Source organism: Gorilla gorilla, chromosome 3, assembly GCF_029281585.2.
Source record: "Gorilla gorilla gorilla isolate KB3781 chromosome 3, NHGRI_mGorGor1-v2.1_pri, whole genome shotgun sequence".
Taxonomy (NCBI): Eukaryota; Metazoa; Chordata; class Mammalia; order Primates; family Hominidae; genus Gorilla; species Gorilla gorilla.
This window is the reverse complement of record NC_073227.2, coordinates 14,353,699-14,375,665: the sequence shown is the minus strand read 5'-3', so window position 1 is coordinate 14,375,665 and position 21,967 is coordinate 14,353,699. Positions and strand designations below refer to the sequence as shown.

The 21,967-nt window shown below is 53.6% G+C and overlaps 2 protein-coding genes across 2 annotated transcripts; one reads left to right on the top strand and one right to left on the bottom strand.

Moving 5' to 3' along the window:
• Window positions 1-4,882: 4,882 nt before the first annotated feature.
• Window positions 4,883-6,963, bottom strand: CFAP184 (cilia and flagella associated protein 184). Its single transcript, XM_004038407.5, has one exon. The coding sequence runs from the start codon at window positions 6,654-6,656 to the stop codon at window positions 4,983-4,985; it is 1,674 nt and encodes a 557-aa protein (XP_004038455.5). The 5' UTR covers window positions 6,657-6,963; the 3' UTR covers window positions 4,883-4,982.
• A 125-nt stretch (window positions 6,964-7,088) lies between these two features.
• Window positions 7,089-21,649, top strand: TADA2B (transcriptional adaptor 2B). Its single transcript, XM_019025337.4, has 2 exons — window positions 7,089-7,567; window positions 17,742-21,649. Exons 1-2 carry the CDS (start codon window positions 7,298-7,300, stop codon window positions 18,732-18,734), a joined length of 1,263 nt encoding a protein of 420 aa, XP_018880882.2. The 5' UTR covers window positions 7,089-7,297; the 3' UTR covers window positions 18,735-21,649.
• Window positions 21,650-21,967: the final 318 nt, after the last annotated feature.

Below are 21,967 nucleotides of genomic sequence, written 5' to 3'. Positions count from 1 at the left end.
CTGGGTGACAGAGTGAGACTCTGTCTCAGAAAAAAAAAAAAATTAAAATTCAATGTAAAATAAAATATGTACATATTTAATCATTGGTGATTTAAAAGTAGACAGTCCTCTGGAGGGAATATTGCATGGAAGTAGGAGGCATGCAGTCAGTTGAAATGGCCTCCTGCAGCCCTTTCCATTCATAGCATTTGTACGATTCATCACTCTGACATTAAGACTATCTGAAAGTTCAAAGCACAAAAAGCACCAAATTGAGGTGCATTAACTCTGATATTTCATGGACAGGCACCCCACGCCAGTGGAGAACAAAATCTAAATTACGACTACAGATGAACTTATTATAAAGGAAGAAAGCGTATATCTCTACTTAGATAAATTTTAAATCTCAAATGTGTTAAGTCAGCAAAAATGATTTTCATTTACCAATGAAAAAGTGTTTCCTTGGCCGGGCGTGGTGGCTCATGCCTGTAATCCCAGCACTTTGGGAGGCCGAGGCGGGCGGATCACGAGGTCAGGAGTTCGAGACCAGTCTGGCCAACATAGTGAAACCCTGTCTCTACTAAAAATACACAAAAAATTAGCCGGGTGTGGTGGTGTGCTCCTGTAATCCCAGCTACTCAGGAGGCTGAGGCCGGAGAATCGCGTGAACCTGGGAGACGGAGGTTGCAGTGAGCCAAGATCGTGCCACTGCACTCCAGCCCGGGTGACAGAATAAGACTCCGTCTCAAAAAAAAAAAAAAAGTGTTTTCTTTTCAGATGCCTCGGGCTCTGTCAAGTTAGGTGTCTGGTTTACTCTTGCTACTGCTGCTGAAAAAGAGAAAGCTTCCTGTAACACTGAAGGGGACAGACCTCAGTGTCTCAGTTTTGATTCATACCTATTTTTTCAAGAAAGGTCTAATTTTATATAACACCTCACTCAAAATGTATTCAGTGCCAACGTTTTCTGGGTCCTCTACTTTTTGACAAGGAGATGACAGTCTTTTAAAAAATCATCATGTCTCAGAGCTTTCTAGCCCAGCTGCTGCATTTGGAGCAGCTGCATTCCCTGCTGGCATGAACAACTCTCTTTACCTGTAGTGTCTTCCTACTTTGACTACAAGTCTGCCATTCTGCTATTTTCCTTAACTGGTTCTATGTCTTGCGAGATCCTCTTTTTGCCTAGAATTATTTTTGAATCCAACACAGGACTTACCAGTGCCCGACACATGATAGGCATTCAAGTAATACTTATTTTCAGAAAACGAGTGAGATGGGCATTATATTAATGTATTAATCCAACGCAGTTACTGATTACCATTTATATGCCAGGTACTGTGCTGGCCACTAGGGAGGGTGATGAACCAACAGTCTTTGCCTTCCAGGCACTTTGTCTCACTGGGGAACAGGTACCTAAGTGCACCATCACTAAGCAGGAGATCAAAGGCTGAGTGGGGCTGCCTCCACTGCAGGCTTCTGTGGAGGCACTAACAGCTCTTCAATGAGACTTTGGGGATAGACTGCGTTAGGGTCTGTAGAATTCTTCAGAAGTCATTATCAATTTGTGAGTGTGTTGCTATTTCATGATTAAGCACTCTCCTAGAATTGGAAAGAACTGTGGTGGGAGATAATTAGCAGAAGACTGTCTTCTAATTAACTGTAACATCTCCAGCATAAGGTACTATAATTTGAGAGAACATTGGTAACTCACTATACAGTCACTTAGGACAGGTTTGCTTTGCAGCTTAAAGCCATGGCAAACTCCTTTGTATCTTTGTGCTCTGAGAGATCTGCTTGTTACTGGGTTCAAGGCTGGTGAGGGAGTGTTTGCTTGGATCTGGATAATTGCTGGTGGGTCAAAACCAGCTGAAAATACCTATTCTCCCTGTAGCAAACCAAAGAGATAAAGGACGCCATTATCACAAAAGCCACATGCCTGGTCAGGTCTCGGAGCATCATTGCCAGTTCCACTTGAGGCCTCCCCAACTACAGAAGAACCCAGTGGGCCTGTCCTGCTTTTAGTTTGAGGCACACAGGAAGTTCTGTTTGCCAGTGATTTGCTTTGCCTTTGAAGAAAAGCGTAGAGGGAAGACTAAAATGTCGATGAATAAGTGAGTGAGAATGGAAGCCAGAAGTCAAAGCTTTTGGAGACAGGATCTCACTATTACCCAGTCTGGAGTACAGTGGCACGATCACTACTCACAGCAGCCTCCACCCCCTGGGCTCAACTGATCCTCCCACCTCAGCCTCAGCCACCTGAGGAGCTGAGACCACAGGCATGTACCACCACACCCGGCTAATCTTTTTGTATTTTTATAGAGATAGGGTTTTGTGATGTTTCCCAGGCTGGTTTCAAACTCCTGGGCTCAAGTAGTCCACCTGCCTTGACCTCCCAACATGTTGGGATTACAGGTGTGAGCCATGGCGACTGGCCTAAAGCTTTTTAACTCATTACTACTTTTGAGTGGTTTGATTTAAAAAAGTGTATTTGAGCCATGAAAGTTAGAAAAGGAATTCTAATCAACCTTCATTGGCTTCCAAGGGAGCATACTTTAGAAAACAAAATCATGGCCGGGCGTGGTGGCTCATGCCTGTAAATCCCAGCACTTTGGGAGGCCGAGGCGGCTGGATCATGAGGTCAGGAGTTTGAGACCAGCCTGGCCAATATGGTGAAACCCCGTTTCTACTAAAAAATACAAAAAATTAGCCAGATGTGTTGGCGGGCGCCTGTAATCCCAGCTACTCGGGAGGCTAAGCCAGGAGAATCGCTTGAACCCGGGAGGTGGAGGTGGCAGTGAGCCGAGATCATGCCACGGCACTCCAGCCTGGGAGACAGAGTGAGACTCCGTCTCAAAAAAAAAAAAAAGAAAAGAAAAAAACACAAAATCATGGCATCCAAAGATAAAGTTCACAACCAAGTCCCCTGCCCAGAGTTGGGTTCCCACCGTTCTTCAGAGGTAGCCAGCACCAAAAACCGTGTTGCATTTTTTTATGATTCACTTAAGTTTAGGAGTGGGAGAATATGTTTAACCCCAAATCTGCACATCTCAAAATTCAATCTAGCATTAAGAAGAAATGAAAACAAGCCCCTAGCTCCAAGATAATCACTGATATTGCATTAAGGAAACAGACCTACCAGGTATTTTTGACACAAGGAATAAGGGGCATTTTACTATTTGATACTCAATGAACTCGTGTATAGCAAGGGCCCTGTTGTCGAGATCTGAAATAGACTGATACAGAAGGCTCTGTCTCCTGTGATGCCAGCAGCCACCGTGTCATATATTTTACACCTTGCAAAGCATGCAATACAACTGTCATTTTGTTTTCACTGGAAAACAAAATTTCAGTTTTTTTTTTTTTTGAGATGGAGTCTCGCTTTTTCGCCCAAGCTGGACTGCAGTGGCGCTATCTTGGCTCACTGCAAGCTCCGCCTCCCGGGTTCACGCCATTCTCCTGCCTCAGCCTCTCGAGTAGCTGGGACTACAGGCGCCCGCCACCACGCCCGGCTAATTTTTTTTTTGTATTTTTAGTAGAGACGTGTTTTCACTGTGTTAGCCAGGATGGTCTCGACCTCCTGACCTCGTGATCCACCCGCCTCGGCCTCCCAAAGTGCTGGGATTACAGGCGTGAGCCGCCGCGCCTGGGTCAAAATTTCATTTTTTGGTACAGATTAATGCATTTCTTCAGAGGATCCAAGAACATGTTTCATTAGACTTGAACACTGTCAGGCCAGGCGCCGTGGCTCACACCTGGAATCCCAGCACTTTGGGAGGCCGAGGCAGGTGGATCACTTCAGGCCAGGAGTTCGAGACCAGCCTGGCCAACATGGTGAAACCTCATCTCTACTAAAAATACAAAAATTAGCTGGGCGTGGTGGCCCGTGCCTGTAATCCCCGCCACTTAGGAGGTTAAGGCGGGAGAATCGCTTGAACCCGGGAGGTGGAGGTTGCAGTGAGCCGAGATCCTGTCACTGCACTCCAGCCTGGGAGACAGAGACCCTGTCCCAAGGAAAATAATAATAATAATAATAATAATATTAATTGAAGACTGTCATTGAAGCAGAAACAACCATCAACAGTGAGTAGACTGAACTCCCTTTCATTGAAAAAGGGACGATGAAGAAACATCAGCTCCTCTCCTGTTTATCATTTCTCCTGTTTCCTGGATATTTTTATTGCCCCCTAAGCTCGTGCTAGTCACATATAAAAAAAATTTTTTTTTTGAGACAGAGTCTCGCTCTGTCGCCCAGGCTGGAGTGCAGTGGTGCGATCTCGGCTCACTGCAAGCTCTGCCTCCAGGGTTCACACCATTCTCCTGCCCCAGCCTCCCGAGTAGCTGGGACTACAGGCGTCCGCCACCAGGTCTGGCTAATTTTTTGTATTTTTAGTAGAGACGGGGTTTTCACCGTGTTAGCCAGGATGGTCTCGATCTCCTGACCTCGTGATCTGCCCGCCTCGGCCTCCCAAAATGCTGGGATTATAGAGGTGAGCCACCGCGCCCGGCCCAAAATCACTTAAATTTAAGATTAATCTAAGGGGATTAGTGAGCTTCTAACTGAAACAGTGTCTTGGGACTACATAATTTAATAAATCCAAAGAATTTAATAATTAGCTTAATGCACAGGGTTTTTTTGTACCTTGCCCATTCGCTGAACTTTTAAACCCTCCTACATATGAAAGAGGAACAGTACTCTTTAGTATCACGTCATTGAAATTATGGAATTGCTCAGACTTGAGACTTTTGACAGTTTTTCATGAGAAGTCAGTTACATTAAATCACCCTTTGTTTGCTTTTCTGGACCTATTTTTGCTCAATCCCAGAAAAAACTCCTAACCCAGTTTTGGGCTCAGCACTGATTTGGAAGCTAAAACGATTTGAGATAAATACAAAATACAGTCCCGTCCCAAATGACACAGGCCTTTTTAATAGCAACGAAGGTAAAATAAAGCAGGACAGCACGTCCTGAGGATGAAGTGTTTTGCAGACTCTTCTCATCGATCTGGTCAGGAAGGGAGAAAGGCTTTGGCCTCCCTGATCTTCTGCCTCACGCCTCTGCAGGACAAAATGAGCCCAGCGTGGTGGCGCTTCAGGGATTCCAGGCGCCGGTGGAGGAGTTCGGTCTTGTCCACCTTTTCTTCCAAGTCCCGAAGAAGTGAGTCCTTGCCTAGAAGTCCGCACTTCTGATTCAGTCTGATGTTGTCCGTCCGCAGCCCCTCTCGGGCTTGCTTCGTCTTGGTCAGGATGTCTCTTCCTAGGGCGACCTGGGCCTCGATTTCTGCCAGCTGTGTCTTTTTGCACGCGTTCTCCGTGTCCATGAAGTGCAGCTTTTCCTTCACGTGGGTTATTACTTGCACACTGTTGGTCACCTTGCTGCGAAGTTTTAAAAGTTCCTCATTTCGTTCCTCAATTTTCTCATTGAAGGTTTGATTCTCAATCTTCAGCTGTTCAAAGTCAATAAGAAGCAGACCCTGGGTCAGGTCCTCCTGGGTCCTCATCCTGGTTTCAAAATGCACCAGGCTCTGCTTCAGCTGAACGTTCTCCAGCCGCACGGCGCTCATCTCCTTCTCCTTTTTATCCTCCAACGCCTGGATCTGCTCCACCTCTCGCAGAGCAGCCTGGCGCCCGCCCCTCATCCGACAGCTGCCCATGGCCTGCATCACCACCTGCTTCTTGAGTGCCTGGAAGCGTCGCCACTCCTTCTCCACCCTGGTGAGCTTCTCCTGGCACTGCCGCTTCAACTGGCCCAGCTCCTGGTGGTACCACTGCAGGTCGTCTGCCTGCTGCTTCTTCAGCTCCTCCAGCATGCCCAGATGGCGCAGGTACGCTTGCTCTTTCTCGGGGGCCTTGGCCTCTGCGCCCTGGTCAGCCACCTCAGCGGCCTCCAGGCCCTTCTTTCTGCGCAGCGCCTCGAAGATCTTGTGCTGCAGGTATAGGTTGTAGCGCTGGGAGCGGTTCCGCTCCATCAGCAGGGAACGGTACTGGTCCAGGAGGTCGCTGCGCAGCTGCTGCTCCTGCAGCTTCTGGACCTCCTCGGACCACTCGAGGTCCTCAAACTCGTCCCTTCCATCGAGGCGCTTCCCCTCTTCCTGGGTTTTGGCCGGGCGTCCTTCCCCATCCCTCTCCTTGCTCTCCGCGCCGTCTCTCTGCGTCTCCTCCTTGTCCTCTTCCTCCCCCTCCACCCGCTCTGTCTCGGCCTCCGGGGCTGCAGCAGCCTCTTCCTCATCGATCCTGGTCAGCGGCAGAGAGGCCTGGAACCTGACTTCCTTCCCCTCTGCCGCCTGCTCCAGTTCCTCCGCCCCCGCCTCCGCCTCTAGTTCCTCGGGCCCGGCTCCGGACTCCGGCTGGGCGGGCTCCTCAGCCCCGACCTCGGCCGGCTCTTCGGGCTCGGGCTGGGGCTCGGCCGGCCTCCCCGGCTCTCCAGGCCCCTCCTCGCCCGCAGCCTCGGCTGCCGTTAGCCCTTTCGGGGCCTCGGCCTGCTCGTCCGCGGCGGTGCCTCCCTGCGAAGCCGCTTGCTCCTGCTCCTCCTCCTCCTCCTCCGGCTCCGACTCCAGCTCCCCGGGTTCGGGAGAGGTCGGAGGGCCAGAGCTGGCCTTGATCCTGGACGGCCGCGCGGCCAGGCTTTCCCCGTCTCCGCCTTCCCCGCCGGGGTCCTTAGTGTGCTCAGAGCTGACGTCCATCTCCTCCCGGCTCGGCCAGCGCAGCGGACCCCGGCAGGACGCTGTTAGGTTTCCCGGGGCAACAGAAGGTGCGCGCGCTGGGCCCGGCGATTGGCCAGGCGACAGGCCGTCGTCCAGCGCCTTCTCCCCGCTGCCCGGCGAGAGCAAGCCAATGGGAGGCCGCGAGCTGGCGATAGGCGAGATTGATTGGAAGCGGCCGTGGGCTCTCGCCGCGAGGGGCGTGGCGCCCCCGCCGGGCTTTCTGCCTGCCCATTTCCCACCGCCGGGCCTGGGGCGGGGCGTTCAGGAGGCTCTAGGAAAGGCGGCGGCGGCCGGCGCGGGGGGCGCGCAGGCGCAGAGCGTTGGGCCGGGCGTCCGCAAGGTGGCGCCCGCGGGGCGCCTGCGCGATGCGGCGGGGCGACAGCTGCGGCGGCGGCGGCGGCCGGGCCGGGCCGGACGGCGCCTGCGTACTGAGGCGGGACGCGGCCCGGCTGGCTGGCTCTGGCGGCGGCTGGGCTGGGGCCGCGGTGGCGGCAGCCGCGGCGGCGGGCGGCGGTTGCTTGTGCGCGGCGGCGGCGGCGGGTCCCGCGGGCGGCGGGGCGCTGACGGCCGGGGGCGCGGCGGCTGCGGCGGGCCGGGCGGCGGGCTGCGAGCGGGGGAAGATGGCGGAGCTGGGGAAGAAGTACTGCGTGTACTGCCTGGCCGAGGTGAGCCCGCTGCGCTTCCGCTGCACCGAGTGCCAGGACATCGAGCTGTGCCCCGAGTGCTTCTCGGCCGGCGCCGAGATCGGCCACCACCGCCGCTACCACGGCTACCAGCTGGTGGACGGCGGGCGCTTCACGCTCTGGGGGCCCGAGGCCGAGGGCGGCTGGACCAGTCGCGAGGAGCAGCTGCTGCTGGACGCCATCGAGCAGTTCGGCTTCGGAAACTGGGTGAGCGGCGCGACGGGGGCCGGGTCCCGGCTAGGGCACTGGAAGGCCCGCGCCTCTCCTGTAGTCGGGCGCGCAGGCAGCGCTGGACCTGCTCGCTCGCTCCGCACCCCAGAAGGCCCCGGAGGTGGGGAGGGCGACGCTGCCGGTTTATAGTCGGGCACCTGTCGGAACCTATGCTCTGAGAGGCTGTGACGCGCCCAAGGTCACACAGCCGAGACGGGGCCAAGTGGGGCTTTGAACGCTGGCTTCTGACAGCAGAGCCATTTCCCTCACCTTCAGGGACGCCTTCACAGGCGTTTGCGGAGTGCAGACGTTGGGCAAGACTCGGTGCCTTACCTCAGTTCGTGGAGACAGGCAGGCCCACAGACTCGACAGAAAGCGGTGGGAGCACCAGGGAAGGAGAGCGGTGGGCGCCCTGCGGCTTGTCTCGGGGTCTCTGGGGCAGCCCCGTTTGCTTTCTGTCACTGTATGCATGTGCCCTGTGTGGTCCGCAGTGCACAGAGTCTTTTGTGGGTAGCGTGCCTGGTTTATGCTTGGGTCCCCACAACCCACGACCTTGTGCGAATGGTCAGTAAAGAATGAACAAAGAGGCCTGGCCTGGGAGGCCTGGGGCTTGGATTTTGCTCTCTTTACCTTTGAGGTTTCTGTAGAGACAGCCCTGTGTGGGGAGCGGTGAGAGCTGGACTGGATCCACTTAGGCTAGCAACATCCTGTGCTGGGTTCTGTCCTTGAGAGAGGAACATGGTTGTTCTCTCTGGGCGGTCTCTCAGCTCTCCTTCCACTCTGGAAGCTTGCATCCGTATTAGAAAGGAGAAAATCTCTAGCCGTATTCCCGCTCATAACCACCAAAGACATGTGGCCATCCCCGGGCACCCTGAGAAGGAGGGGAGTGAGACACCCCCAGCGCCCTTAGCTTTCCAGAGTCTTCCCCTGCTACACCAGGTGCCTGCTTCTCGGAACAACATCCGTCTCGCTGCCAGCTCTCCAGCAGTCCTGCCTGGGCTGCTTTGATTGCCTTTTGCTTTCCTTTCCTGAGTGAGTCTCAGGGCCGCCTCACATACTCATTCTGAAGCCCTGGAATGTTGATTCTCCTCCCAGCTCCTTAGAGAAGATGCTCCTTTACAAACCCTTACCTAATAGCCACCAGCACTGGGATCTCCATTTTTCAGAAACTCTGCCCCACCTTGTCCTTCCATGCTGTTTGTGGATATGCACCGAGCATGTGTTCTGTGCAGATTCTACAGTGGCGGAGAACTCTGAAGGAAAGAGAAGGCTTTATCCCTGCATTCAGGGAGCTTAAAGTGTGGTACTGACTTGGTCCTAGGCCCAGAGCTCTTCCCTAGCACCAGCCCTCCATGTCCAGCCGCCTCCCTGTCCTACCTGCCTCTCTTAGTTCCTCGTTCCACTAAGTTCCTGATCCAATTTATCAGCTGTCTCCTCACAGTACATCCAGAACAAACCACTTCTTACAGCCGTAGTCCCGGCTGATGTTTACGTTTACTTCTTGCCTTGACCACTTTGGGAGCCTCCTTGTTCGTTATTCCCCCTCCACCCCATTCCCCTATTCCACACACCATAACCGGAGCGAGCTTTGGAAGCACAAAGCGCCTCACACCAGCCTCAGTGGCTTTTACTTCAATTAAGGCAGCTTTAGAAGTGTTGAGCAATGAGATCTCATCTGTTACCTCCCTTGATCGTTTTATATTTCTTCTACCTAGAGTGCTCTCCCTGCAAATCATGGCCCAGGATTGATCTTTCCACTTAAATATCAGTGCCTCAGAGGGCCCTTCCCTTCACCATCCCAGCACTTATCTCTACGTTAGCAGCTAAGGAGGCACAGAACCTTGCTGGCATATCTGTGCGTATCTCAGGACATTTTCCCGACAGCCCTTGGCAGTTGGCTTTGGACGGACCAGTTTGACTTCAGAGCCTGTACTCTTAACTACACTGTCTGCACTGCCTTCCCTGCGGCACTGTGGAAAATACACAGAACACAAGACCTGGGGAACAAAAACATCTATGTGGTTTTGGAAGAAACCAGGCTAGAAGTGGAGAGGCCTCTTCTAAAACAATACTTTCCGAACTAATGTGCACACAGAGCACCTGGGGAGCTGGTGAAAATGCAGATTCTGACTCAGCTGTTAGAGGAGACAGAGCCAGGACAGGAAGAGCATGGGGCTTGGGCTCGGTGCACAGCGAGCCTGGCCAGGCTGCGGTCAGGGCGTTGTCCCACTGCACCAGCGCGAGGTCACAGTGAGGCCTGAGAGCCTGCATTGCAGCCAGGACTCAGGGGGTGCACTGGCCCGTGACCACCCACCCCCCCGGAGTGGCGAGGCACCAGTATTTGGTCGTGCTGCCATCTCCCTGGCAGAACCTCGTTGCGTTACCCCCCGGGACTTTATTTTTCTTCCTCTGAGGCTGTTCTGCAGCTCTGAGATGGGTGGTGCTCTTCTGAGCATGTATCCAGCTATGTGCACAGAGCTGGCATATCCCACTTTGGCATATTTAGCCTCTGCCCGCTCTGGGCCAGGCTCTTCCCATATGTGTCTTGTGGGATCTTCCTAGCAGCCCTCGGGGGTGGGTTCTTATTCTTACAGTTGAAGAACAGCAGCTGTAAGAAACTAAGCGCCTTGTCAGGGATTCCATGGCATTCATGTGATAGAGCCAGGAATGAACGCAGGCCTATGTGATTCCAAAGCCTGGGCCCTAACCCATTCTGGGTGAGAGCATTAAGCTATGTGGGTCAGAGGCTGGGAGGCCATCGGTGCCACCGCAGGAGTGGCAGAAGGGCTTGACCTGATTCACTGGAGATTAGTGTGGAGGCAGGGCCTGGACTCATGGGCTGCGACTGTGAGTGTGGAAGGAGATGGTGTGGGGGCTGGCGACAGTGATGTGACGAAAGATGAGACCTGTTGAGTTCTGCTTTCAGATGGCAAATGGTGACACCTGGCCTGGGGGTTGTACAACTACATGTGGGATTCATGGGAGAGGGTGGATTGCGGCCAAATCTGGCAGCTTTGTGGTCACACTTTGTACCAGGGCTGGGGGATGGGGCCTGAAGGGGACAGGATGTAGCTGAGCAGGGTTAACAGTGACACCTGCGGGCTTAGGGACAACCCGTGTGCTGGTGTGTATGTTTGATAGTGAGGGGCAGAGAGAACAGGTTAAAGGACCTTGGCTACAGCGGGAAAGAGTTGGCAAGCAGTGGCCTAGAGTCAGATTAGCGGGGTCTGGTGTCTCTAGAAGGCCGGTTTGTGATGGGTTCTGTGCAGGATTCCAAGAGTTAGAGGATGCAGGCCCTGCTGGAGCACAGGAACACAGACGCAAACACAGGTGACAGCTGAGGGCAAGTCGCAGTGGTGGCAGAGGAGCCGGAGCTGTTGATTGGTTGCCAAAGAAATTGGACTGACACTGAGGAGCTTGAGGAGGGCCAGTGCTCCTCTGCAGGTGGTGGTCAGGAGGGCTTTGGCGGGGAAGTGGGGTTCAAGCTGGCCCTTGTGGTTTTGAATCAAATGAGCATGTGAAGTTCTCTGTGAACCATGGAAGGCCTCGTGCACACACGTCAACACTCAGGCTCCTTCTTGGAGCCAGGTGGGGTGTCCTGAGTAGAGCTGCACCCTTTGAGATGATGGTGGACACCCAGGAGGTGGCAGAAGGCCAGACACATCGATGGTCACTGCCTTGTGCGTGCATTCATTCTCTCACTCATTCATTCAGTTAGCACAGCCTCGGGGCCTGGTATGCGCCAGCCCCTGTGGTGAGAACAGGCTAGGAGGAAGACAGCTGCCTCACCTGACAGGTGCCGTGTGGGCAAGTGGGCCTCAGGATGTCCTGCGGAGGGAAGGACACAAGATGGCTGTGCAGGTAGAGGAGAGTGTGGAGGAAGGAAGGGTTTTGTGTTTTAAGAGTTTGGCGTATTCAGGGCCAGGCAAAAGCCAGCTTGGGGTGATGGAGGAAGCTGGTGAAAAGCCCTGGGTGCTGGGTACAAGAGTGTTGCTGGCTCAGGCTCTGTGATCACTCAGTGTCTGCTCGCCAGTGCCAGGGCCTGAGCAGGTGCTTTGACACGCGCCCCTCTCACCATCTCCCCGTCCCCTAATCCCTGAGACAGGTGCTCCCCACTTTTACAAACAAGGAAACAACTGTGGGTGATGTGGGAACGTGGAATTTCAACCCAAGGCTTCTGACTTCATGCCTAGAACCATCCGTTTCATTGTTCACCAGCCATGCCGCAGGATCCCTTAGAATTCCCAGGGATCCCCTGAGATCTGCTGGATTGTCACCTCTGAGGCCGAGGTCTGGAAATTTGGATGGATGGAAAGAACCCCAGGGAGCTGTGAGGCATGGTTGGGAACCATGGGAAGTGGGGACTTACCTTCCCCGCCGGGGCAGGAGCCTCCACTGTGTGGGCTTCCAGGGATGGCCATTAAGGATGGCGGGAGGGGGAGGGACAGCCCGAATGGGAGAGTGGCTGGGAGGGGCAGGGCACGCAGAGGTGGTCTCCAACTCCAGCCCACAGCGGGACACCCAGGATGCCTGGCTTACCTGAGTCACCCCCACCTCCCAAGCTGCTGAGTCAGGGGTGGGGCTTAGAATCTGCATTTCTAACAACCTCCTAGGTGCTGCTGATGCGGCCACCGTGGGACCCCACTTTAAGAACCACTGGGGTAGAGTGGTATGACATGTCACTTTATAAAACTTCAAAATTATTTAAAAATATATTGATTTTTATTGTGGTACAATACGTGTAACATAAAATTTACCATTTTAACCGTTTTTAAGCGTCTGGAAGCATTAAGTCCACTCACAGTGTTGTACAGCCATCACCACCAGCCACCTCCAGAATTTTGTCATCTTGCCAGACTGAAACTCTGTCCGCATTCAACACTCACTCCCCCTCCCCCTTCCCCAGTCCCTGGCACCCCCATTCTACTTCCCGTCTGGCGCTAGGGACCTCAAATACGTGGGTCCTGCAGGATTTGTCCTTTTCTGACTGGCGTATTTCACTTTGCCTCATGTCCTCAGGGATCATCCGTGTTGTGGCATGTGTCAGCACGGCCTTCCTTTCATGGCTGAACAATCCCTTGTCATCTGTGTGGCATAATGTGTTTATCTACATAGCTGTGACGGACATTCGGTTGCCTCCACCTCTTGGCGAATGTGAACAAGGCCGCTATGAAGATGGTGTTCAGGGATCTCGTCAAGTAAATAAAAGTGGAATTGCTAGGTTAGGTTCTGTGTGTAATTTTTTTTTTTTTTAAGGGTTTCGCTCTATCACCCAGGCTGGAGTGCAGTGGCACAATCATGGCTCACTGCGGCCTCCACCTCCTGGGCTCAAGCGATCCTCCTACCTCAGCCTCTCAAGTAGCTGGGACTACAGGCATGTACCACCACACCCGCCTAATTTTTAAATTATTTGTAGAGACAGGGTCTTGCCATGTTGTTCAGGCTGGTCATGAACTTCTGGGCTCAAGTGATCCTCCCGCCTCAGCCCCCCAAAGTGCTGGGGTTAGGCTAAGCCTGGCCTTGTGTGTGATTTTGAGGAACCGCCCTGCTGTTTTCCACAGTGAGGAATGCCACTTTCAAAATCTCTGTCACAGGTAGCCTTATCTGACCTGAAGGTGTCAGTCACCTTGAGGACCAATGACAACTCTTAAGTCGCTGAGGTCTCTGAGTTCAGAGAGACCTAGAACTGAGGCTTGCAGGGCTGCCCACTGGAACAGGCTGGGGGCAGTGGCCAGGGACAGTGGGGTCTCCGAAAGGTCTGACACCTGGAAGCAGTGGCTGCAAAGCCAGTAAGTCCCCAGCCTCTGGCATCAGAAGGATGCTTGTGCTGAGAGTTGAGCTGTTGGAGCCGGGAGGAGGGAAGGGGAAGAGACAGGGGGTGACCCGGTGTCCTCAAGTTGTCTCTTTAAAGGTGACAGACAAGGCTGGAAGAGGGAAGAGCCAGGGGCCACCGCATGGCCGTGACTGAGTTGGTGTGCCAGCCCCGAGGGCTGTAGGCATCCCACACCTACCTTTGCCCGGCCGCTCTGTCCTGCTGCTAGCTGCAGGTGGCCCTAGTCGTTGGCCCAGTGTCTGAGGCTGAGCTGAGACTGGAGGTGCTGGAGTGACTTTGCTGTGCAATGTGATGAGGACAGCCTAGTCAGCCTGGAGCTCATGCGGCATGGAGGTGGGGCTTGGAGCTCCTAAGAGGGGCTGGTGGCCTGGGTGGCAGGTGGGGCCCTCCCATGTCTGCACGCTTATGCGGAGTGGCCAGGCAGGTGACATGTCAGGGCTCTCTGACCTGTGCAGATGGGAAATGCACGCGTGGGTTCGGCTTGGAGCCCTCCTGCGCTGCCACCTGCGGCCTGTGGTTGGTGTGTTTCTTACCTTGCTCTGCCCGTGGGGCCAGTGGTTCCCTCCTGTCCTTTAGGACATAGTCCAGTCCCCTGTCCCACGGATTCCATTGCCTCGAGAGCTCTGCCCGCAGAATGCCCTTCCCTGGTGGGACCCCTCCCTTACACCCAGCTCCCTGGGGAACTGAGCCTTCCTGGCTTTTTGAGACTTCTTCATTTGGAGAAAAAGGAGCTGGTGCTGGGCCTCCCTTTGGAGACGACGCCTGGCCCCAAACCACCGGGAGAAGCCCAGCCTGGGGCCGGGATGAGCTGTCCTCTGCCTCGTCCTTCACAGACCACATGGGGGTGAGGAAAGGACAGCAGTGGGGCCACCGAGGGACAGCAGAGCCGCAGGGCTTTGCGGCATCGCCCGGGACAGGAGATGCTCCGGAGCCTGCAGGGCTGGCAGCCTCGGGCACGACGCCGGGCGCAAAGGCCTGCGTTCACTGCACATCATGGGGGCAGGGTCAGCCTGAGCTGTGGCACGTCTCCAACGTGCTTGTTCCAGAAAGAAGAGCAGAAGCCCAGCGTCCGGCTTCGCTCTGCCTCTCATCACAACATCGGGAAGTGGCTAGGACCCCCTCCTGCTGTGCGCTGCATCGTGGGATGGTGGGGGGCGTGTGGCGAAGGGTGTATGCTCCCAGCCACATTACCTGGTGTGGAAGTGGCTCAGCATTCACTGGTCTCGTGCCCTTGGCAGGGGCTCACCCTCAGGTTTACTTTCCTTATCTGAAAACCGTAGGCGGTAACAACACTCCTCCTCCATGGGAAGTGCACGGGGTGAGTGGGATGATGGGCGTAGACGTGCTTATCTGCTGTTGTTTTAAATTTTATTGGTAAAACCTGCAAAAGGAGGGCTGGCAGGTCAGGAAACAAGCTGAGAGGACCACAACTGATGGAAAGAGTTGAGCCCGGCCCTGGGGGTCAGTGAAGGCTTCCTGGACCTGGTGACCTGGTCTTGGATAAACCTTCCCTGTGGGAGGGAAGCTAACAGCATCCAGCGCTGGCGAAAGCTGCCGTGACGGAGCACACGCTGTGGCCGCACCTGCCTCCTCACTGCCCTACCAGGTGGACCCCAGCCCCTAGCCTGGGCACGAGGAGCAAAGGGCACCTCCAGCAGGGTGGGCGCTGCCAGGCCTCCAATGTCTGGCTGGGTGCTGGGAAGCTCCTGACAGGTGCGAGGCAGGAGCCAGGGACAGCTGTAGACCCCGCGAGGCACACCAAGGAGTCCAGCTGACGCCAACGGGTTTGTGCTCCAGACTTCCAGATTTTTGAAGGATTTTGGAGGCTGACCTAGTGTTGCTAACTTGAAAATCTGCCAAGTAAGTAAGTTTTTTTTTTTTTTTTTGAGACGGAGTCTCGCTCTTTTGCCTAGGCTGGACTGCAGTGGCACTATCTCGGCTCACTGCAAGCTCCACCTCCCGGGTTCACGCCATTCTCCTGCCTCAGCCTCCCGAGTAGCTGGGACTACAGGCGCCCGCCACCACGCCTGGCTAATTTTTTGTATTTTTAGTAGAGATGGGGTTTCACCATGTTAGCCAGGATGGTCTCGATCTCCTGACCTGGTGATCCACCCGCCTCGGCCTCCCAAAGTGTTGGGATTAGAGGCGTGAGCCACCGTGCCCGGCTGTAAGTAAGATATTTTTAAAAACATCTCTGCAAGTGAGAAGTCTGCAGGCCTCTTCCTGCTAGTCTCACTGGCTTGAGAGACCAGGGCCAATGCCAGGGGGGCCCCACTGACTCACCTTGTGACCTTGGGTAAGCAAGCCGGCACCACGGAGCCTCTGGGACGAGGGGGACACCCAGCCTCACGTGCCTGGGAACCTGGTGCAGCAGCCATCGGAGCCTCCTGGAAACTGGCCTCTTGAGTCGGCTGTGTATGCAGCAGCCCCTCCGCAGCCTTGGACAGAAGCTGGTGTCAAGGGCTGGAGAAGCTGCACAGGCCAAGGCCGGCTCTGCCCCTGCCGCCCGCCTGTGGGGTGGAAGCACAGACGTGAGGCGTTGGGATGGAAATTCCCACCTTCCAGGCACCCCAGGATGTTCACCCAGGGTTTCCACCCAACATGACCCTTTCCTTCCTAAAGGGCGGGCGTTAGGGACTGTTGTTCCGTTAGGTAGACACGGCCTGTAGTTATCTGTTTCAGAGGCCATTGCGGTTCCTGGGGCTCCCTGGCCCCAAGGTTGTGGGGGAAGAGCATGAGTTCCTGGTGGCGTCTGCCCCGGCTGCTCCATGAGAGGGGACTTCGCGCTCGCTGTGTGGGGCCCACTCTGGCCCTGAAGCCTTTTCTTACCCATGTGAGGTGTGTGGGGCAGCACGTGTCTCCTCTTCTGGCAATGACAGACCCGAGGCTCAGAGATGGGCAATGACCAGCCTGGGTCACACAGAGTGGCAGTAGCTGCCGGCGATAGTTGTGACTTGGTGTTGTGTTTTGTTTTAGGCCAAATGCTTCCTGGGGAAATAAAATGAACAGATTTGCTACAAACAGTGATGTTTTTAAAAGAAGCAGTCATTGTCCCCAAAGACCAGAATCGACATTTAGCTCTAATATTTTTACTTTATGATTCTCAAAGAGGCCCACAGTTGAGTTTTGGCACTGCCTTCTGTAGTCAGAGTCCTGGGGATTCCTGGGCCCCAGGTGGCGGGGGGAAGGGTCCAGCACCTCGGCTCCAGGCATGTGTGCCAGAGGAAGCCCCAGCTGTGGGATCCGATCCGTTCCTGGAGCCCAGAACACTTCTCTCCCAGACGCCAGCTCATAGTCATCAGCCTGGATGGGGTGGCGGTCCCTCTGGTTTCAGCTGGGCCTCTGGCAGTGCTGCAGGCAGCGCTGCAGCGCTGGTTCCACACCCAGGCGGGCAGAGGCAGGTGGGGGCTGGGTGGCTGAGAGGCAGTGGCCAGGGAATGAGTGCGCATTTTGGGCAGTTACTTTCTGAAGTGGCTTTAGCGGTTGACTTTGAGGAAGAGGCCTCTTGGCAGAAGGAAAAGATTGAGGGAGTTATACAGTTTCCTCCCATTAAACCTTATATTTATGGGTTACCCTCTTGTAGGAATGATGAATGCTTTCAGCCAGTGGCAGACTCCCAGCCAGCTGCTTAACCGTGGAAGGTGCTAAAAATGAAGGCCTGCTCCCTTGAAGAGCCACAGGCCCATCTTCTGCAGTCACTGCCTAGGAAAGGGCCACGCCAGCCCCCCTGGCACATGAAGGCCAGGATGGGTGTGCGGCCAGGACAAGTATCACAGATGTGTCCTGGCCCTTGCTATTCCAGCGGGCGGCAACATGGTAGAACTGGGTCCCCTCCTGCAGTGCCGTGGACTTGGCCTGGTCTCACACCCTGGGACAAGCCCGTTTTCTAGTCTGAATGAGGCGAGTTCAGGCATTCCTTGGCCTGCCCAGCTGTGTCCTGGGACATTCAGATAGCCCCTGAGTGCAGGGTTAATGGCAGTACCAGGTGGGCTCCTCTGGTCGCAGGTGGGGAATGAGAACAAAGTCCAGACCTCAGCCAGGGGTTCTGGCCTCAGCTCTGCCACCAGCTCACCCCAAGACCTTGTGCCAGCTTGTGCCTCTCTGGGTCTTCAGTTTCTCATGTACAGAATCAGCGTGTGTTGTTGCTTCAACATTGTCATCTCTCCCCTGAGCCCAGCTCATAAGACAGTGTGTGACTGAATGCCTTTGGGGAGGGTGGGTAACGGTGCTGTAGGAAGTACTCTAGGTCAGCCTTTGTAAAAACGTGAAGAGAATCTGTGCAGAACCTAAATCTGGCACTCTGATGGTGGAACTAACTTCTGCCCTTTGTCATCGTAGGAAGATATGGCTGCCCACGTTGGTGCTTCCCGGACTCCCCAAGAGGTGATGGAGCATTACGTGAGCATGTACATCCACGGGAACCTGGGGAAGGCCTGCATCCCCGACACCATCCCCAACCGCGTGACAGACCACACCTGTCCCAGCGGAGGCCCCCTCTCACCCAGCCTCACCACCCCGCTGCCCCCGCTGGACATCTCTGTGGCTGAGCAGCAGCAGCTGGGCTACATGCCGCTGCGGGATGATTACGAGATCGAGTACGACCAGGATGCCGAGACTCTCATCAGCGGGCTCTCTGTCAACTATGACGACGACGACGTGGAGATCGAGCTGAAGCGCGCCCACGTGGACATGTACGTGCGGAAGCTGAAAGAGAGACAGCGGCGGAAGAACATCGCCCGTGACTACAATCTGGTGCCAGCCTTCCTGGGGAAGGACAAGAAGGAGAAGGAAAAGGCGCTGAAGCGCAAGATCACCAAGGAGGAGAAGGAGCTGCGCCTGAAGCTGAGGCCGCTGTACCAGTTCATGTCATGCAAGGAGTTTGATGACCTTTTTGAAAACATGCACAAAGAAAAAATGCTCCGGGCCAAGATCCGAGAACTGCAGCGGTACCGGCGAAACGGGATCACCAAGATGGAAGAGTCGGCAGAGTACGAGGCAGCGCGGCATAAACGGGAGAAGAGGAAGGAGAACAAAAACCTAGCCGGCTCCAAACGGGGGAAGGAGGACGGCAAAGACAGCGAGTTCGCCGCCATTGAGAACCTTCCAGGCTTTGAGCTCCTGTCAGATCGTGAGAAGGTGCTTTGCAGCTCTTTAAACTTGAGTCCAGCCCGCTACGTGACTGTGAAGACTATTATAATTAAAGACCACCTCCAGAAGCGGCAAGGAATCCCCTCCAAAAGCCGCCTTCCTAGCTACCTGGACAAAGTCCTAAAGAAAAGGATTTTGAATTTCCTCACAGAAAGCGGCTGGATCTCCAGGGACGCGTCTTGAAGCTGAGACGCTTTGAAAGCCAGAATGATGCTCAGACAGTGTGCCAGCCAAAATGACTTGGGGGAGGGGAGCCGCTTCCCCACTGTTGCTCTTTTTTAAACAAATGGAGTTCCTTTTTTAAAGATAGAAATTCTTTTCATGGTCCTCTGAAAGAAGCAATAGTAACAATCTTATATTGGATCATGGGGGAAGCAAATGTGTCTATTTTAAGTGAGTTCCTGCGAGTCATACACTGAGGTGATGCTCCGCCTTTACCCGTTCAGTTGGGAGCTTATTGTGAGATTGGATCATTTCCTTTTGAGTGTTCTTCTCTTTGGTACAAAAGCTATTGTGGGTGACAGGAGCAGTGTTTTCCTGCTGGACCTGCAAGCCACCAGCTATTTCCTGGTGACACAAGCTCTTCTCAGGCGGGGCTGCCTGCAGGCTCCCGTTTTCTGAGCCCATGCTGCCCACAGCTGACCCCAGCGCAGCCCCGGGCACGCGGCACTTTACATGGGGGCAGCTTGGGCCCAGACTCCTCCGCTGTGTAGCCGATGAGGAAAATCAGGCCAGAGGACAACAGGCTGGCATTTTGTTGGGAACTGAAGAGGAATCTGTTGAACACAGCGACCAGATGACCTTCCATTTCACGGGCGGCAGCAGTTTCAGCGTGCAGTTCCTAAACCCCAAAGCTGACCCTGCGCCCCATTTGAATACGGCCAGAGCCTGCTGGTTCACTTTGGGTAGAGCCGTGCCCCTTGGGCAGGCTCCCTTAGTGACCACGTCCCCATGAATGGGAAAGCACGTTAGTGGGAGGGACGTAGGACACGTGTGGACCGCCAGGCCCTCTCAGCCCATTTTCCGGGGCTGCTCGGTGCTGCTGTTAAGACGTGAGTGCATTTCACGTGGAAGAACCCATTGTACAAAGTTCAAGGCTAAGAGTTCTGAATTCTGGCGTCAGCTTCCTCAGGATTTTCTTCAGTTGCAAGTACCTTTCCACTGAAAATATGAGCATGCCTGCCTGGCTAGTAGGCATCTGTAAGAGTGTCGCCAGGCCCGTGCCAGCTGAGGCCTCAGACTAGCCAGGCAAGAGCCGTCTGACCAGTTGGCTGGCGGTGGTTCTGGTGGAGCACGAGGGAGCCCGGGTGGTGCCTTGAGCCTCGAGCTGCTCTCTGTCACTGTCTTGAATCAGACTCAGAAATGGCTTCTTCCCAGCCCTGCCTACAAGTTTTTCTCTGGGGTCCTCTTTCAAGGATGTCCACGGTACCTTCCTCCTGAAACTTGAGGAAGTCTTTTGTCTTCCAGCTGCTCAGGGTTCTCTGGTCCAAGACCCTGCTTTAAAGAGAGTCTTTGGAGTGCTCAGACTCCAGCGCTCCGTTCTTCAAGGAGGTTGACTTGCCTCTCGGGCCCCGTAGGTACCAAGAGACTGTTTACCTCCCAGAGTGTTTGGGCTTGAAGTTACATTAAAGTGAAGTTATTTGAAAGAAAGAAAACCTCATCATTTCTAAGGATGACTTAATTACTGTGCCTTTTCCTTTCTTTTTACACATCCTACTGTCCCTTAGGGTAAAATTTTCAGCATTAAATAAAACATTTCAAATATATTGTATATGGCTTTAGTTGTAAACTATACTGCATGCTGACAGAGAAGTGCTCTTTTAGCTAAGCCCAGAACTTCTCTTTTGACAATAAAGTACTGAGCAGTGGTATCATGAGGGCCACCTCCACATTGTCCCCTGCAGAATAAATGCGGATGACAGAAAGCTTATGCTGTCTACCACTGAACAGTGATGGAGATGGTGCTAAGTTTTTACAGTTGTCTTAGCCTCAGTGGTTCTCAAAGTGGGGTTCCTGGCCCAGCAGCAGCATCCCCTAGGAACTTGTTAGAATGCAGACGCGCAGGCCCCACCTGGCCTCCTGAATCAAAATGGTGTGCGGCAGGGTGCAGCGAGCTGTTTTCACGAGGCCTCCAGGTGACTGGATGTAAGCTTGCTTGAGAACTATGGGTTTTAGCTATTTTGGTGTCTCCCTGATTTTCTACAACGCCAGGATCCTAGTTTGGTGAGGTTTTAAATTTAATCTTATTTTTATATAAAATGATTGCCAGGCTTACTATATTAAGCTTGAAGAAGCAGAAGATCCCTGTTAATGTGTATGGCCCAGGCCAAGAGCTGTCAAATGAAAAACTTTGTGCTGAAGCAGGTTTTTAGTATGTATATCTTTTTGATGGTATGAAGAATTTATTTAGGCTTGACTGTTTTAAAACACCATAATGAATGTATAATTAATTTATGTTAAAGTATTAACCCTTTGTCACAAAGGAATGGTAATGTGATTGGCTGCCTGTTAGCCCATCGACTGTTCCTGTCACGGTAGTCCTTACCTCTGTCGGCAGCTCAGAGCCTCCACATTTTTATATTTAATTCTCATGATAAATTAGCCACCATAGTCCCATGGAATTAGGTCTTGTTAAAATCTAGTCCGGGCGCAGTGGCTCACGCCTGTAATCCCAGCACTTTGGGAGGCCACGGCGGGCTGATCACGAGGTCACGAGGTCGAGATCAAGACCATCCTGGCCAACATGGTGAAACCCTGTCCCTACTAAAAATACAAAAATTAGCTGGGTGTGGTGGTGCACGCCTGTAGTCCCAGCTACTTGGGAGGCTGAGGTAGGAGAATTGCTTGAACCTGGGAGGTGGAGGTTGCAGTGAGCTGAGATCACGCCACTACACTCCAGCCTGGTGACAGAGCAAGACTCCATCTCAAAAAAAAAAAAAAATCTAAGCAAACTATCTTTGAGTCAAAAAAAGTTGGATAACTCATCTATTTGAAATAATGCTGTCTGAATGGCCAACATCCCAAGAATGTATTAAAAACAGCAACCCTGCCTACCGTTTTGATGACCTTTTTCCATATTAAACAAGTTGAGAACAAAAGAGTGTCACCGCTTGCTTCTTACCTCTGGTTCTGAAATCAGATGTCTTCTTGGAGCCACACAGAGCTAGGGGTGAGCCACAGTTCAAACACAGATACAGATTGTCACATGACATACTTTTGGTACTTTGTATCAAACCAGTTTTCCTCCAGAAGATTAAAGTTGCTTTGTCTTTTTTTTTTTTGGGGGGGGGACAGAGTCTTGTGCTTGTTGCTCAGGCTGGAGTTCAATGGCACAATCTTGGCTCACTGCAACCTCTGCCCCCCTGGATTCAAGCGATTCTCCTGCCTCAGCCTCCCAAGTAGCTGGGATTAACACG

Bases quoted from the DNA above. Each gene is read 5' to 3' on its own strand.
- TADA2B (XM_019025337.4), top strand. From the start codon at position 7,298: ATGGCGGAGCTGGGGAAGAAGTACTGCGTGTACTGCCTGGCCGAGGTG. The intron at 7,568-17,741 runs GTGAGCGGCGCG...TTGTCATCGTAG, and splicing joins AGTTCGGCTTCGGAAACTGG to GAAGATATGGCTGCCCACGT.
- CFAP184 (XM_004038407.5), bottom strand. From the start codon at position 6,656: ATGGACGTCAGCTCTGAGCACACTAAGGACCCCGGCGGGGAAGGCGGA.